This window comes from Micromesistius poutassou (genome assembly GCF_964030765.1).
Source record: "Micromesistius poutassou genome assembly, chromosome: 7".
Lineage (NCBI taxonomy): Eukaryota > Metazoa > Chordata > Actinopteri > Gadiformes > Gadidae > Micromesistius > Micromesistius poutassou.
In genome coordinates, this window is record NC_140277.1 from 1,565,542 (window position 1) to 1,583,387 (window position 17,846).

The 17,846-nt window shown below is 44.2% G+C and overlaps 1 protein-coding gene across 3 annotated transcripts in view; it reads left to right on the forward strand.

Annotated features, from left to right (window-relative positions):
• Positions 1-14,055, forward strand: part of nrxn1a (neurexin 1a) — a gene marked incomplete at its 5' end in the record, with an annotated part of 227,275 nt that extends 213,220 nt beyond the window's left edge. For all 3 annotated transcript variants that reach the window (XM_084470078.1, XM_084470079.1, XM_084470077.1), the window contains 2 exons: positions 970-1,057; positions 12,652-14,055. In XM_084470078.1, the coding sequence (XP_084326204.1) occupies positions 970-1,057; positions 12,652-12,968 (405 nt within the window). In that variant the 3' untranslated portion in view covers positions 12,969-14,055. The remainder of the gene's footprint in view (positions 1-969; positions 1,058-12,651) is intronic.
• Positions 14,056-17,846: the final 3,791 nt, after the last annotated feature.

Below are 17,846 nucleotides of genomic sequence, written 5' to 3' on the forward strand. Positions count from 1 at the left end.
TTATTTGATTACCTAAGAGTGAGACGGAAAAGAGTGATTGTTGTTCAACGCCGTAAAAATGCGAAAGACAAAGCTTGCGAGCGGCATTCTGCTAAGCATGCACAATACAGGGAGATGCGAACCCAAGCCCTCGAGGGCCGTTCTGCCGGGCTTAAATGAAATGACCTTTCATCATGTGGACTCGATCAAATAGCCTGCAGCGAGGCCATTAGCGAGCATCGCATTCTAATCTTTCCTAGCCCCTGATGTGTTTTTGATCACCCTAACTCATTCGGAGGAACGGTCAGGCGATTGGCAGGTGCAGGATGTGTATTGGTCGGGGAGCAGGATGAGAGCCATGAGCATTGAAACGCTGTCTGTTCTCTGCGCCGGTGTGCTTGTATTTATTTTTATGTCGGTTTTAAAGCTTTCGTGGTGGTAAATGTCAGAGCGAGTTTTTGCGATGACTTTTAGCAATCGCGTTTAAAGAGCATTGGAAGCGCCGGCGTCGTCATCAGCCCGCCCCCGTTCTCCCCGACGAGCCGGGCACCACGGCGACGCGGTAGAAAAAGACACCGTCTTTTGACTCTTAGCCGGCACTGTGCCTCGGTAATCAAATCCAAACGTTTTACCGCAACCCTCATATTACCCAGAGTGCAATGTGGGCCAGCTGATCCCCCTCCCATCTCCCCTCGCCCTCATGCGCGGCGGGGTGCGGTGGTGTTGACGGAGCTGTCCTCTGGCCAGCACCACCACCACCATTTCTCACTGATTCAATCCCATCCGCTTTGGTTTGTCTTTTGATTCAAACCCCCCCATCCTCTCCTTACACTTTAGTTTGTACTGTATCTTCTGAAAAGAGGATATTTTGGCCGAAACTGACAGAAGGATTGAAAGAAAATTAAATCAATGTGACACATGCTCCGCGCCCGTCGCCTCCCCCATCAGCTCCCCTCCTCACCTCTGTCTCCCCCTCTCTCCCCCCTCCAGACCACCGACGACCTGCTGGTGGCGTCGGCCGAGTGTCCGAGCGACGACGAGGACATTGATCCCTGTGAGCCGAGCTCAGGTGGGTTAGGTTAGTCATCTCTTTTTTTATTATTCTACGCCTCCACCTCCCTCTGGGTGTGTCCGTCTGTCTCCCCATGTGTGTGTGTGTGTGTGTGTGTTTGCACACGTGTGTGTGTGTTCCTGTGTGTGTGTGTGTGTGTGTGTGTGTGTCTGTGCACGTTTGTGTGTGTTCATGCGTGTCTATCTGTCTGTCTCTGTGTGTGTCTGTCTGTCTGTGTGTGTTTAAATGTGACATATTCTACCACCAGGTGTGAGTGTGATTAGCCGTTTCAAGCCGTTTTGGAAAATCGGCCTCTTCTGACATCACAAGTGGCCGTGTCCACCTAGATGTGCGCTGGATGGATCAGTCTACCCGCCCTACCCGCCCACCCAAACGTAGGTGGACACGCCCACTTGTGATGTCAGAAGAGGCCGATTTTTCGAAACAGCTTGTAACGGCTAATCACACTCACACCTGGCGATGTGATGTGTCACCTTTAAACCCGTCACCCCTTTGTCACCGCGCCGTGCCAACGCCGCGGAGGAACGACGACGCATGCTGACGACGAGACGCTTTTGACTACCATATCCTGGCTTTAATACAGGCTTTAATTATACATACAGGCTTTAATTATCAGGTTCCACACATCAGTCCAATTAACCCGGTCGATAAGTATATCGTGCACCCAGAGAGGGTGTGGGCAGGCTTATTCTCCCTAATCTCCTGTCCCGTATCGGCTGTGTTGTGTAGCACCTGCGTGAAGGATCCCCTGCTGGTGATTGCGTTTGTACAACAAGCAGTTGGAGTTCTTCTCATATTTAATGAGATTATTATTTTTGTGCTGTCTGCGGGGCTTCTCCGAACCCAGTGTGATAGATCATATCTCTTTGCACTTCATGCCAACCGACTAGAGTAGCTCCTCTTCCAGGGAATCGTATTTGTTGGTTTGAAAGTTGTGCGGCGTACACACAATCGTAGAGTAAACAATCCCTTCCCGAAAAAATGACCTGCGTTTTTTTTTATTATTATTAAGTATTCAGTAACGGCGCTTTTATCCATGATAGTACTAACCGTAAAGAATAGATGAGGCAATTATAAAACCTGCGTCTACCTGAGATGAATAAAATAAGATGCATTCTGAAGGGACTGGAAAAAAAAAGAGAACGCAATTAAGTCCAGACTCTATCCATCCGTATCTGCTATTGATCAATACTCAGTGATAAAAGCTCAACTTAATTGTCTAGCCCATGGCAGCAGCATCCAACTTTCTTGTTCGACTGTCTGTGTCAGTGTTTTGGAAGACTTTATTCATTCCCAACGCCGGCTCCAAACACCACCACTACACGCTGGCTCTCCCAGTGGTATCCCTCACAATGTTGTCAGCTAGCGCTGGGATTTGTGTTGCCGCTGTGGTTGCCACCTGACGTGAATCGGCTAGAGTCCTGTCTCGGGGCCGTAGGCAGCAGAGCGGCCTCTTTGTCGCAGAGCAGCACGTATAAAGTAGTGCAGATTTACATATCGCCCGTCAAGGTCACCTGCCATCAAACGAACGTCACGCTGTACACCGCGGCGGCGGCGGCGGCGGCGGCGACGCAGTGTGATGCTAGGAGACGCTATCTCCCTCCTTCTGTGCTCATTTGAAGGGATTTGACACCATGGAGCTGTAACGCTCCCCGGGTGGCAGCTGTCTAACACCATACCCTGATTAATATCTACAGTCAGGGTCACCCGCGCGCTCTGGCTCCCCCCCCCCCCCCCTCCCCCCTCGACGGCAGGGCTGAACATGGGGAACCCAATCCACTCGGCATGTGATCCCACTGATAAAGGGACTACTTTCTCACATTACAGTCGGGTCATCGCTTTCCATGATACGGATAATACATCATTTTGAAATAAACGACTCCAGAATCGCTCCCTCTCTTGCTCCCTCTCTTTCTCTCTCTCTCTCTCTCTCTCTCTCTCTCTCTCTCTCTCTCTCTCTCTCTCTTTCTTCACCGTTGGCCGCATGTGGAAGGCCAAGCCCCACGGTCTCTCCCCACTGTAGAGAGGTAATCCGGCGGCGGGGGGGCAGGGAGGTTTTAATATATGTACAAAAAGAGAAAAATAACCAGCAGATCCCCCAGGGGCCACCGCGAATGGAATGAACTCCCAGGAAGGGCCCGGGGCCCAGTCGTCGATCACACTGTGAATTGCCAATATATATTTTCTGGTGGTATTCTTGGTTCCGACCCCAGGCCACCGCAGGTGACATTGATCAGAGCAACTTGCTTATCTGGTCGCCTCGTTTCCACGACCCCCGCGAAGCCTCTGTCAACAAGGGGGGCGCCACACCGGTAGGGCTAATCTTCCAGCACGGCTCTAGATTAGATCAGGCTGCAGCAAATTCAATCCCCCCCCCGCCCCCCTTCCGCCCCCCACCCCCACTCCCGCCCCCGCCCCCGCCCAGCCTCCTTGGTGATCAGGAGCCGTAGCTGGTACACACCAGCCCACGAGGCCGATGTACGATCAGTAACCGACCGTCGCTTCACCACAGGGACGACCGCTGTGTGCGCAGGACGTAACGTGTGTAGCGTTAATGTTCACGGAAAAAATAGGAATAATTCAAACGGAGAGGATGGTGGGGATAATTCTCGAGCTGCCCAACGGCAACATGGAAGGAAAAAAACTGTGGTGCAGACCGAGAGACAAGAAGACATTTAACCCAACCCTTACCAATTACAAATCAATCACGTACAGTATCTATTTAAAACGTGTAGGTTATTGACTACAGTCATGTTGTCAGACAAAGGGCCATTATTTATTAAAGTAGAGTACATGTGGTGTATGAAAGCCCTTTAATTAATCGATGTGGCTATACATTTTAGCATGTAGCATTGTAGCATGTCTTAACTCCCCGAACCTGCTTGTCTACTCAATTTGCCATTGGGATTTGGGATTTGTCTTTTTGTCTCTTCTTAAGCCCCCTACTCTGTGGCTGGCGTGCCACGTTAAGCATCATAAGCCACATTTCATTGCATGGCTACCCCTTATACTGAAAGAATTCTCCGGAGAAAAAGCAACAGTATTGAAAGGCAATCCATCAGGCTGACTACAATGCATTGATTTTCATTGTTCAGCTGTCAAAAGCAATTTGAAAAAAATAATTTCAAAATGTTTCAAACCGCATTTTAAATCATTCTCTTCGATCTTGTCTCACATTCAATTAAATTATATGTTTCTCCGTTTCCATATATAATATCAGACTTCATTGTAACCTTCTGAAAACCTTTAAGGAATTCTTTAAAATGGAAAATATGGAGACGTAGTGATGATATTATTATTAGATAATTATTATATATTAGAAATGCACAGAATTAAACGGCATAATGAATTAAGATGGACACAAAATAAAAAATAATAAATTAATAATAAAATAAAAACACAAATATAAATACAAAGACAAAATGTTGGGTGTACGTTCTAGGTTATTTGTTATGCAACAAAGTGAATCCTAACATTGCACCCCAGAGACAGGACCTATATCAGATAGGTAAATAGCCGCTGAAATGTAATCCAAAATAATCTCTCCACCTTTGACATTAGCGTTGGCTGGAGGCCGTTTCAACCGCCCAGGGCCAGGTTAGGGTTAATCAGCTCTAATGTTCTGCCCACTGACATTAGAAATGTTTGTGTTTGACATCCCCCCCCCCTCACCACATAAAATACAATAATACATTCTTATATGATGAGGACATAATATAACCAAGGAAATAAAAAAAATCTAATGTTAAATCCTTGACTTAGCCCCCTTGGCAATGTAAGACATTTAGAGAAAGTAATAGTGTTAAAATGATGGTTTTAAAAAGCGGGCCGGCGAGATTGATGAAAGACAACATCACTGAAGCTGTCTTAGCAGGTCACTGACCACGTCTAATGGCTTATTAAATCATAGGGCCCAAACCTCCTCTCCTCGGTGCTTTCACTCGGTGCATACAGTATTCACTGCATGACGAAACACCCAGCTCAGTTGGGCTGTCAGCATCAGAAAAGCATCATGTATATATAGATATAAATCTATATATATATAATAATCTCTATCTGGACTCCCATTGGGTGTCCTTCAATCACAATGTGTCGGCTAGTGATGACCTGCAAGTGCTCTTTTGTCCAAATTGTTGCCGTAATAATCTGTCATGCATAAAAATGTATGACAGAAGCTGTCTTAATATATAATAATCACAAATAAATTGTGTGCCAAGAGAGAGAAAAAGGATTTCACACTGAGGGTCCATCAGCCATTTAGTTGACTGATCCCAAACATATTCATGTTTTAAATATTAATTTTTACGCTACTGCATTTGTTATGCTGACGTTGATGCTAACCCAGTGTGTCCGTTCAGTAGCTGAAGAGAACCATGACAGGTTATGCTTCTGAAAGAATAGTCAAATAACCCAGACTACTTGTGACCATACAGTGAAAACAAACCAGACGATTACATTCATGCATTACATTTGTACATTTATTAAAATGTAACAATCGCTATGAAAGCAGACAGCAAACCCTTAAAACGTATTAATTTCTAATTGAATGCTAATTATTTGTTTTATTTCCCATTCAGAGACCAATTTAAATACCATTGAAATTCAACTTGCCTTTCTGCGTGACGTTTTCCCCATGTTCATTGTGGTTTGACTGGGAGAAAGACATGCAGTTCCAGCTAATTAGAGTGCCCAAAATTAGCCCGTACGTGGGAATTGTTTGTTGATACCTAGCATCTTGCACAACAGGATGTTGGAGGCTGTCCATAGCCAGCAGAACGCGCGCCAGCAGTAGCATGTGGGCATCATTTAATTTTGAACCAAACCAGTTCTTAAACGAATAATCCTTCAGTGAAAATAATAAAAGAAACAATAAATAAATGGAATACAATGGCTACAAGCTAAAAGAGAGAACAAATTCAAACATTTCGAAATAAATCTAAATCCACATTTGAAAAAGAATACAAAGACACTCGCCATGCAGACTCCAACCACTTCCACTTAGAAGTGTCTTGCGACTTACTCACTGTCAGTGTTCCTCTTCTAACCTATGAGTGTGACAGTGGAGTGACACTCACACTGGCCTGCTGTCACCAGGGCCGCCCACACACCAGCGCCTCACAAGTACACTACGTGTTCTGGCCCCCCATCCGCCTCGCCAGCATTGTGGTCGCGAATGCTGCCTGCGAGCTGGCTAACAACGGACGGCCGCGGCAGGCTTCACCTTGAGAAACGTGCTGCCGTGGGCCTTATCTGGTCATAAAGGACGACACTCACGTCGTGTAGGACCACCACACTGGAGTCTCCAGAGAATTACTCCTATTGACTGGTGGAAGCCTAGAATGTAATGTAAGTAAATGTAATAAAATAAATAATGTAAAATAAAAATTTCAAATACTATATCTAACAACTAAAAATACAATATATATATGTATGAAGATATTGAATTTTTGGACACAGATATATATTAGATTTATACTTACAGTTAAATAATGTTTATGAGCCACCAAGACACTCAACCTTCAGTGCAAAATAAATGGTGAATTTATATTTTTTATGAGTACCGTCAAATTCCTGCTCCCTATCTATTAGCCACCGTCGGGGCGCTGAGCTGAAGGTCACAGAAGACATTACGTACCGGGGCAGCTCTAGCTGCTTCATTACCTCAGACGGATGCTCGCGCGTACCTTAAACAAGGCTTCCGTCGCCATGCCTTACCCTTTCTCTCTGTGTCACCAACCTGCTCGCCCCCCAACTGCAAATTAACAAACAAATGAACCTTTTCACTGGAGACAAATGAGGGGAAAGTAGTCTGTAAGAGGATCATTTATTCAAATCCCTGTCGGGGAGGAGGGCGGGGGCCCCTGGATGAGGGCCTAAATGAAATACAGAATCACTTCAGGCATTACAAACTCCATTAAGTATATAGTCTCACTGCGCCAATGCTAATATCTGTGAGGAGCAGAGCTTGTGTAACCAGGTAGACGGGAGGGACAGACCCACACACTTCCCAGAAATGTCCACAGAGATCCTGAAAGCAGAGGGACGGTGTCATTGCAGCTCTATTTCAGGCGATGGAATGATATTGATATGGTAGGGATTTGATATTTGTATGTTATGATAATCCCTGCCCATTACTTTCTCTTCCTGAGTCATAAAAATGATATAAAGGTATAGAGATATAACGGTGGAGCCCAGCCACTCAGGTGCATGGATTGGAAACAGGTCCTCAAACGCACCTACTTACAGGGCTGGTTAAACGCCATATAGGCTTGAGCCTAATTCAGATCCACCGGCACTCCCACTCGCCTATGAAATGAATAATTATAATTATGCAAGATTAATTATAATAAAGCAAGATTCACACACACACAAATCCATAGATATAAATAGAGCCTGAGGCGGCATGCTTACCAAATCTGTTAAGAAAGACGATATAATAAACAGCATTTTCCTCATCTTTATTTATATCTGAATGATTGAAATACATCCAATTTGTTGGTGGAGATTTCTGGTCCTTTTCCTTTAGAGGTACAAACCCTCGACTTTGATTCTCCCTAGAAAAAAAACACCCTATTTCAGGGTTGTGAGGTTAATCTCTCGGTAACGGCGTCCCCCCGTGTCCCATGTGGCCCTTAAGAGCCCCTTGAACACAACAATTGTGCGCCGGGTAGCTGCTGCATCACAGCCAACCCGACTGACCTGTCCTTCTGCAGCTGTTTACCTGTTTTGCTCTGTCACGTCCCTCAAGCATCTCTGCTCCACGCCCGGCCAAGTGAGTGAAAACGATACCAGCGCCACGAGAGAGAAATATAAGCCCTGGTTGCTGTGGACGAGACGAAAATCTTGATGAAATACAGTAATACAAGTCCCCTGCATGGGTTGCGATTGAGAGCGAAAGGTTATTCCGCAGCCTCTCCCCACTGCAATCCTTCAAAAGTCAGCCGCCCCCTGAGTTTACTTGTGCCGCCTGTGCACCCCTGCTATGCTGCGCAGAGTCGAGGCGCCACTTGAAGGTCATTTTCTACATGTCTAATTTTACCCTTGAGTAGAGAGCGAGCATTATTTTAAATACTTGTTCCAGGCACCATTTCTCTCTCGGGCTCTCTCTGGCTGTTTATGTGCCGCCATTCCGGAGTGATGGAGGGGTGATGAAAGGACAGACGTTTGATTCACTCGAGTCGATGGGCCTCGTGTCATTGGCTCTGTCTGTTCTTCATCAAGTGCACTAAAATTAAGTAAATGAGAGTCAAGATGGCCGGTTCAACCGTCAGGAGGACATTTTCGATTTCATTTCAAGCTTTCATTTTCTGTGCGCTCTTTAAAGATTTATGAACACAGACATGCTTGGGTGTCTTACTTTGGTATCACTGCGCAAAAAAACTAACAAGTCAGTGGGAAAAAGTACAATTTCAGAAGTAAATGTGGTTTGTAGCTTGCTGAAAATAAAGTTTTAGTAGCTGGTGTATTGGAAGTGTACAATAGAGGGACTTGAAGTAGTGCTGTAGCTTTATGGTGTTCTGCACAGCTCCACAGCGGTTGCTACGGTCCTCCAGGTGGTTGCTAAGGTGTTCTGGGTGGTTTATTGGGTGTTCTGTATGGTTGCTAAGGTTTTATAGCTGGTTGCTAGGTTATTTCAGGTGGTTGCCAGGGGGTAATATGGGTTGCAAGGGCTGTCTAGGTGGCTGCAGTCATGCCCTTGAGTGGTTTCAATGGTCTTGCGTGTGGTTTTCCATCGGGTTTGGGTGGTTGCTAGGGGGTTCTGGTTGATTGCTAGGGTATTCTTGGTGGTTGCTAGGGTGTTCTAAGCGGTTGCCAGGGTGTTGTGGGCGGCTGATTCGTGGTTGTAGGTGGTTTCATGGTGTTCTTGGGGTTGCTGTTCTTGGGTGGTTGCCGGGGTGTTGTAGTTGGTTGCTAGGCTGTTCTAGGCGGTTGCCTTGGTATAAGTTTAGATAGCGAGTTGTGAGTCATCATAAAGAAGTTTGGATAGTAAGGCAGTAGGTAAAGTTAGAGCTATTGTTCCAAGATAAAGTACGAAGGAGGAGATGAGTGCGGAAGTCATTATCAATTTTTATTATTATTATATAAATACTTATTATTGGTGCATATGACATCCACTCAGAACAAAAGCTCTGACTTGTTGACTGGGATTGTTTTTCTCTATTTAATAATGTGTTGGGGGCGACGACGGGGTGCCAATCTACACCCCCCGCTCCCCCACCCCCCCCCCCCCCCCCCCCCCCGAGCAAAGGGTGACAAACCCCTCAGCACCCGGAGGTGGTGTTGGAACAGCAGTGCACCCACACTGCCGTGTGTGTGTGTCTCTCTCTCTCTCTCTCTCTCTCTCTCTCTCTCTCTCTCTCTCTCTCTCTCTCTCTCTCTCTCTCTCTCTCTCTCTCTCTCTCTCTGGAGTAACACACACAACCCTCCTACCCTGATCGCTGCTGCCATCTCCACTCCAAAGACAAAGGCAGAGGTCTGGGATAGAATGCATTCTTCCTCTGTCTCTCTCTCTCTCTCTCTCTCTCTCTCTCTCTCTCTCTCTCTCTCTCTCTCTCTGTCTCTCTCTCTCCCCCGGCTCTCTCTCTCTCTCTCCCCCGCTCTCTCATCACCCCACTCGTGTTATCTACCCTTTTGACTTTCTGACCCTGAACAAAGAGCTGATAGTGAGAAAGCAGAACAGGTAACTCACTGAACCTCCCCGGGCAATGGCTCACACTGGAAGCAGCCGTGTCAGCCGGCCCGGCTGCTGTGCTTCTCCGTTGTGCTTTTTCTTTTTTGCCCACAAGGCACGAGAGGGGCCTTCTTCTTCACACCTGTCCGCAAGGATAAGTGGGCTTGTCAAAGGCAGAGCTAATCTGTTGCAACGCTCAGTCACACGCGATTCCCTCATGGCGCTTTCCCCTTGTCCTTGAATGTGTGCCGGTGCTGATGGCATGTCCGCGCTGGTGATCAGTGTAACCGGCTTTGAAAACATTTGACTTGGGTCAATGGAAGGCAGCGGCATTACCACCTCTTTTCTTTTAGGGGAGGGAAGGAGGAGGATATGTTGCCCTTCAGAGTGACTACATCGTTTTTTTGTACGGTGTGGAGTAGATTTGGAGTGGATACCTCGTGGTGTTATGGAGCGCCAAGGGATGTTGGAAAATAATGATAACGTTGAGGAGAATGATTGACCCTTTTTGTAACAAGGCAATCAGCAGGAGAGTTTAAATCTAATGACGTACTTTACCCACAAGGCTTTCCGTGGGAGGGGAGTAATTGTATATATGTTAGTGAATAAGGGCTATCAGGATTGATGGCATAAGTATTGGAATGAAATTAAAAAAATACTAGATATAAAGTGAGCTAGCTTATCAGTACATCTCTTCGCCTAAATGCCTCTCATATATTTAGTGCGAAAAATAATACGGCTATTCACAATCATTGACACAAAATTTTTATTAGGCTTGATTCCATTTTAATAGTATTCCTTAATTTAGTATAATTTTTAGCGTATTAGGCATGATACGGCCTGATGAGGACAGTTAACATAATTAACAAACTATTGCATTTTTATATTATTTGTTTTTTGTGTTTTTTTCGGTTTGCAGTTCGGTCTGTTTATGACTCAGAGAAAAGACCCAGGTTATGTAACTATTATTCATCAAACTGCTCTGGCAGACTAACCTGCTGGCAGGAAGTTGGGTATAAATTGTGCATACTCTTGTCGTAGAAAAAGTCAAATGAAACATCTCTAGCCTTTCAACGGTTATAAATAAAACCACTCCTAACTCACTTCAAGACATTTAGAAACCATTTATTTATTTTAGTTTACTTTTTTTTGGCATAATCTTGACATTCCTAGCTCCAAGGCCTTGACATTTAGTTCACCACCACACAGCCCGGTGTGTAGATAAACGGTGGAGGTGGGTGTGTTCGCTACACAATCTTGAAGCAGCACTCAAGACAGACCAAGTGTCAATTCAGAACAATTTATATACAGAAAGGCAGAATCAACTTGACTTTTCAGACTGCACCTTGTGGTAGAATAATAGAATCCCATTAAGCGTGTCACTTTCAGAAAGATGTGCAGTTGCATTATTTCGAGATGGCACAAAGGACAGATTTTGCTTTACCGGCTATAAGACTGCAAAAGCAGACTCAGATCTGTGTCGCCTCACCTGACTCCTCTATAAGCCTTTTAGTATTGTTTTTATTTTTTTTTATATTATTTTTTAAATATTTTTTTAAATATTTAAAAGGTCAGATCAGACATCCTGTCCCCAATGCGATCCCTGGCTGCGTGGCCGTGGTAATTTGTATTATGCTTATAGCTATTTTGTTAAATATTATTTTGCCAAATTCAATTATATATTACATATTTATCCAGAGTGCTGTGTGCGATATCTGCCTCATTTAAAAGAAGGAGAACTTCCTTGTAAAGGACTCTGAAGGCATGAAATTCAACTATTATCTTAGTGCTCAATCGTATTGGTCAAGCTCGCCCTAAGCCCAGGGAGAGAACCAATCCTGGCTCCGGGATTCACTTTGAATGTCTAAGCCAAATGATCTTGACTGATTCTAAATGTTGCTTATTGATTCATTAATGTTAAAATGTCTTTGTTCAATGTTTTTCCGTCCTGCATAATGAATTGTATCTCTGCATATTAACAATCCCGTCTTTCTGAATCAGATCTCTACACAAAAAAACATAACAAATAACCAGTCAATGTAATATCAATATTGCATGAATTTCAGATACTTCAGAAATAAATTCTGAAACATATACTTTGTATTGCGACTAAAAACTAATAGTTTTCTGAGTTCCCACTCATGTAAGTGGTGGAATTATTCCTGCAAACCCAGCAGGTCGTATTCTATTATTCTTCAGCCAAGAACCTTCTGGCACAATGGCGGCACTAACCACCCTCTGTAAAACACTATTGATCCACTTTCCACCTGCAAGAAATACTGTCGCGGACCAGTCCGCTTCTGCTGATTGCCACCGTGGAGGAATAATTATAATTGGATCTTTTTAAATGGTGCTGTGCCATAAATGCATGTGTTAATAATGTTCACACGAGGGAGCACGTCCCTGTGTTGCCCTCACCGCCTTCCAGCAAACCTCCTGGCCGCTGGTCCAACGGGCTGGGCCTAGTAGTCTAGTGGTGTTTGACACCCAGCCTTAAGGTCCTGGGTTTCCATGAACCAGATGCGTGACCCCCTGTCTACTCCTTAATGTCCCAACACTTGAGTTATGAATGAGTGCTGAAAAGTGATGGAGTGGGTTACAAAGAACTGTTGTAGATTTGGAAAGAGATGTGATTTTGAAGGATACAATGTAAATATGGAGACCCCTCCCCATCCCCAAAATGAAGCATTTAAATTGATGATAGTGGACGGATAGTGGAATAAAATGTACATCTATAGCGCTTAGTCCCAATGACACTTTAACCACTCCCCCCTCCTAAATCCCGCCCCCAAAAGACCAGGAAAAGCTTCAGTATGATCCAACCCGATGATGAATCCTATCCCTCTTCCCTTCCCCTCCCCCCTCCACCCCTCCCCCTGCACCCCTCCCCCTCCACCCCTCCCCCTGCACCCCTCCCCTCTCTCTGCAGCCAACCCCACGGGCGCCAGCCCCAAGGGCTACCCGGGCACGTCGGAGGTGTTCCGGGAGTCCAGCAGCACCACGGGCATGGTGGTGGGCATCGTGGCCGCCGCCGCCCTCTGCATCCTCATCCTGCTCTACGCCATGTACAAGTACCGCAACCGCGACGAGGGCTCCTACCACGTGGACGAGAGCCGCAACTACATCAGCAACTCGGCCACGCAGGCCAACGGCAGCGTAGTCAAGGAGAACAACGTCAAGCCCAGCGCGCCCGTCAAGGCCTCGGGCAAGGGCAAGAAGAACAAGGACAAGGAGTACTATGTGTGATGTTCCTCTCTCTCTCTCTCTCTCTCTCTCTCTCTTTCTAGCTCTCTCTCTCTCTCTCTCTCCCCGTCTCTCTCTCTCTCTCTTTCTGTGTCTCTCTCTCTCTCTCGCTGAGGTGCCTGTTCCCCCACGCCAGCGCCTTCGTCGCCGGAGGGGGACCAGAATTCACACTTTGACTATCCGGGACGAGACGCACATCAGAAGATCCTCGTGTGTACAGTATAACAAAAATACAAATTATTACGTCTTTGTTCGGGTTTTTCTTTTTCTTTTTTCTCCTCCCCATTCCCCGGATGATGGTGAAGCTGAATGGAGACTATACGGACAGTCCTGCGCTAGACTCCATTCAAGGAAACAATGGGACGGGATTTGCACTCAGACTCGCTGACGAGACTGTAAGTCAGACGGGAAGTGCAATACCGACTAATAGACAACATACAATAGCTATCTAACATCCATCCATGATACGTCTCCTTGGACTCATATGATGCGTTTCGACGGCCCGGTTTCTGGCGGGGCGAAGGAAATAACGGACGTTTCAAGGAACTCTCAGCATTACAAAACTTAATGTCCTCATTAACATTGCCTGTGTTTGTGTTGTTGAGACTTTTTTTCTATGAGCAAATGACACAATGCATATATACGTGAATAAAGAAAAAAACGCTAATAATATACTTTGGATGAAGAGCAAAATGAAATAAAAAAAATATCTGTATGGTAACAACAAAAGGAAAAAAAGGTCAAAAGATGGAAAGCCAGCCCAGCAGAAGGTTTCAAAGAATCAGCCAATCAATGAGCACTCCAAAAAGGCAGTTATGGCGGACAAAGGGACTCAAACATTACTACTGACTGAGCTGATTTCAATGCAAGCTTCACTTTAACCAGATGAACATGTCCATTGTGCCAGTACGAATTCGGGAGGCCTTCGATTTCCACATCTCTCCGTGTGAAATCAAAGTGCTTTCTCCAAATTCCCACAGATGAAAACCGATCATTTTGAGGGAAGGGTCCATGCACGCAGAATTATATTATTACAGTACATATGTTTATATACAGTTAAAAAAAACACATCTAAATGTGCTTTATGGACTGTGAACAAAGTGGTGTTTTCTAGCCTGTTGTATAGATGATGCAAACTATAACTACTCCTCCACCCATTTTTGGAATAAAACCTAGAAAAAAACTGACAAAAAAGACGAAGTAAGTGTTAAGTGTTGCTAGACCTAGACGATTTTAAGACATCTGCGATATATATTTTTCTTTATTTGGATTCTTCAATCCGGCCTCCTCGCCCTCTTCCTCCTCCCTCCTTTTTGCATTTGTCCCTACATAGTTTTTTATACGGACCCTTGAGATAGACATGCCCCTGGGCCCAGTGGGGGCCCCTAACCCATCCCTCTACAAGTTAAACAGGGGGGCCGCCGGCGTGGCCCCCCTGTTCTAAGGATCCCGGTAGAACCACTGCCTCCCAGCTCAATCCTGACGGAAACACCTACATCTGCGAGAGAGTGACCATGAAGAATGTGTGCGCCAAGTTGTCGGATGATGCCAATGAATGATCTTGACCGTGACTGTGTTAACTTGCTTGTGTGTGTGTTACAAAATGGTATTACAGTATCTATGGATGTCCATTGTATGCTTGGGTTGACGAAAAAGATTTAAAAAAAAATGGTTGAGGCAAATAGTTTTAAGTAAGTCTTCATTTCAACTGTCCTCTGTCCATTCCTTGGTTCCTGTCAATCAACTCTGCTTTTCTTTTTTATGAAACTGTACTTTGAGGAAAGTGAAACATAAATGATAATGATTATACATTCTTGGTTTGCTGTTTCTTTTTTTTCTTTATTTCCGTGTTTTTATGTTCAAATGTAACACTTCTTAAATGTCATCCGAGTGCAATTTATTATTAAAAAAATAGTTTTTAAAAATCTAATGAACAAATGAATAAAATATTACTTCAGTGAATCCCATGTATTTCTATGATAAAAAAACAAAAACATCAAGGTAATGCATTACTTCTCTTCTAACGCCCCACCTTGGAGGATATAGAGTTACATTGATTCCTCTGTTCCAGTCGGTTTTACTTCCAGGCTCCTTGAGTTGCTATTACAATAAAACACCTAAACATGTACTCAGTCTAAGGTGGGATGCTTTAAAAGTGGAGTCTCAGGTCGGTTCTAGTATTACTAAGTACTTGGCTTCATGTTCTCATATACTTCCAGCCAAAATAATATTGACAGTTGGAATATCATTCCTGCAGGGAATTCCATGGTACCATGCCTGAAAGCTTTATCTAGTACCACGTTTCACCAGAGATGTGTAAGACTGTGTAGTACTACAATTGAACACAGAAATAGCCTGACCCTTATCTTTAATGGTTTGGAGGCATTTAGAATCTTCTCTTAAATGAAAAACGTGGTCCCCAAAGGAAATAACACGCAGCCTCAATCTCCAACCTTAATTTGAAGGATTTGGCAAGTTCAAAGTATAATATGTAACTGACTCAGGCCTTCAAAAGGGGTACGACGGTCCAAATTCACAATATATCAGAGAGGATTGTCACCTACCGCCTCTTCCTCAGACTCGTAGGTCACGCGGGTTGCCAGGTTAAGAACACTGAACACTGGATTCCTACACTGTAAGAGGATCAGCTAATGTTTACATCTGCAATTTATTTATTGTCTACAAATATGAACCAGCTGATGCGGCCTCCATCCTGAAATCCTTCTGCACTTTGAGCCGACTCCCTCTTAGCTAAAACCCGTGTTTTAGCTCGGCTCTGGCCATGGAGCTTTGTCGAAAGACACAATTATTAATCAGTTGATTGGCCAGTTTGTTGGCCTGCTTCCATGGCTGCAGCACTCTCGTTTGTGTGCCATTTTGATTCATATCTGGCAACCCAGGATACTCGGAGACTAGAGAATCCTAACACACAGGCTAAGACAAACACAAAAGTTCAAGCCCTGAAAGGAAATCTCAAAGGACAGCATACTGGCTGTAGCATTGTTGTCAGAACAGAACAGTATTTTGATTGACCATGGTTCTTTAATCTCTGATGACATATTACGGTCCTTTTATGATTTATTACAATAATGTGTTATTTAAAGCTCCTTTAAAAAGTAAGGTCAATGTGCTTAATGAATTCCACCTGGATTGACCTTAACTTAAGGGATAATGTACAGTGAGCCATTCATTATCGCGAAACAAATGCTGACTGATTGATGCAGGACCCTAATGTGAAGCTGTGAGGTCTTAAATCACCCTGGCTCCATGTACCATGTACTTACTAAAATATGCTTCATTTAAAAATGATCTAATTACTTTTGCAAAAACAACATTTTACGTTAGTATCTGTGGTTGGGAGTTGCGTCCATTGCAACAGTCTGCTATTCACAGCAGTGGTTTGTTATACAGAAAAACCAATGTATGGCGTATTGGAGTATTCATCAAAGTTGTGTAATAATATACTTAAGAAGAAACCCTTTATTCAAATGTATATCAATGTTCTAGGTATACCAATGTCCCAGTTGGCAGGCCTTGGACTTCTTATTTACAGACCACCAAACAGTTAAATTTCCACGAGATGAAATTTTAATTGCATCCTCTTTTGAGAAGGCTTTACCAAAAGCCTTGTTTTCTTCCATACATGCATACATACAAAACAGCTACATTTCCTTGTTCTTTATTAACAAATACAACCATCATAGTTTTCCTCTATAAATAATGTTATTCCGAGACATCTTCGGTGGCACAGTTATAAAATAATTATCAATATCATTTTCTAAGTCTGTCAAAGCAGCTACCCATTTTACCAACTTGGTATTTATGCTACATACGGTAAGTTGTATGAAAAATTAGTGGTGATGTAAATTATTAATCATGGGTTTTATTGTTTAGACAAGGAGCCCAGTGAGGAAACTGTAATAACATTCAAGTGATAGCAGTGTGGAACACTACACACTCTGAGAAAAAAGCCATTAACCTCATCACCTTCATTTAAGTGTGCAAATTACCAAGACTATTCGAGAAGATTATGAACAATGTATCATGTTTACATAAATTTCAAATCTGACTACGGCTCAGATTCAGAGGCTAATTTAATATCCAGGAAATGTTTGTCGGAAATTGCTCTGGTCACAACAGAACAATAAGAATGAAATATGTGTAGGCTTATATATTCATTTAGCCTTTTACAATTCACACAAATTCAAACCGTATTCATGACCGTATATTCTTGTGTTCCTGTAAACCTTCTGTTTAAATAAATGTAGTCATGACAACGTATAACACATTGTGAAGATGTGAATGGCATCTTCACTGTTTTAAACCATGATTTAAAAGATGCATGTTCCAGTTTGGCTGTTGATGTAATAGTCTGCAGCTGGGGCTCATACGTTAATTGAGCCACACCCATTGTGGTGCTCCTTAAAATGGCCAGAGTTCTAAACTGGAGGGACACTTCAGTTGTGCAAGTGAAATGACTGTTGTGGTGCTGTTTGTTTTAAGTAAAAATAAGTTTTTCTACCAACAACATTGCACATCAAGGAAACTCTTTTTCACAGTTGCTGGCAGTGGTGGGATGATTCCTCTAGCTGAGTGGAGGGGACCCACATTTTGAAAAACATTGTTTAAGGAGCTTCAAGGTGGACCGCAGTGAAAGGTGAGCAGGTAGACGAGGAGACCTGCTGGGAGAAGAGATCACTGGTGGAGTTGAACTGCTGTCCTGTGGGGTTGGCCAGAGCCTGAAGGAGGAATAGCTTGGGAACTCCTTGTTGCTGATGTGAGCCTTGTGGGGAGCTATTGCCAAGCCTTGACAGAACAGCAGTGGCAGAGGACCGCAATGACTGAGGACTTCCTGATGAGATCCAGTGGCGGACCAGTCTG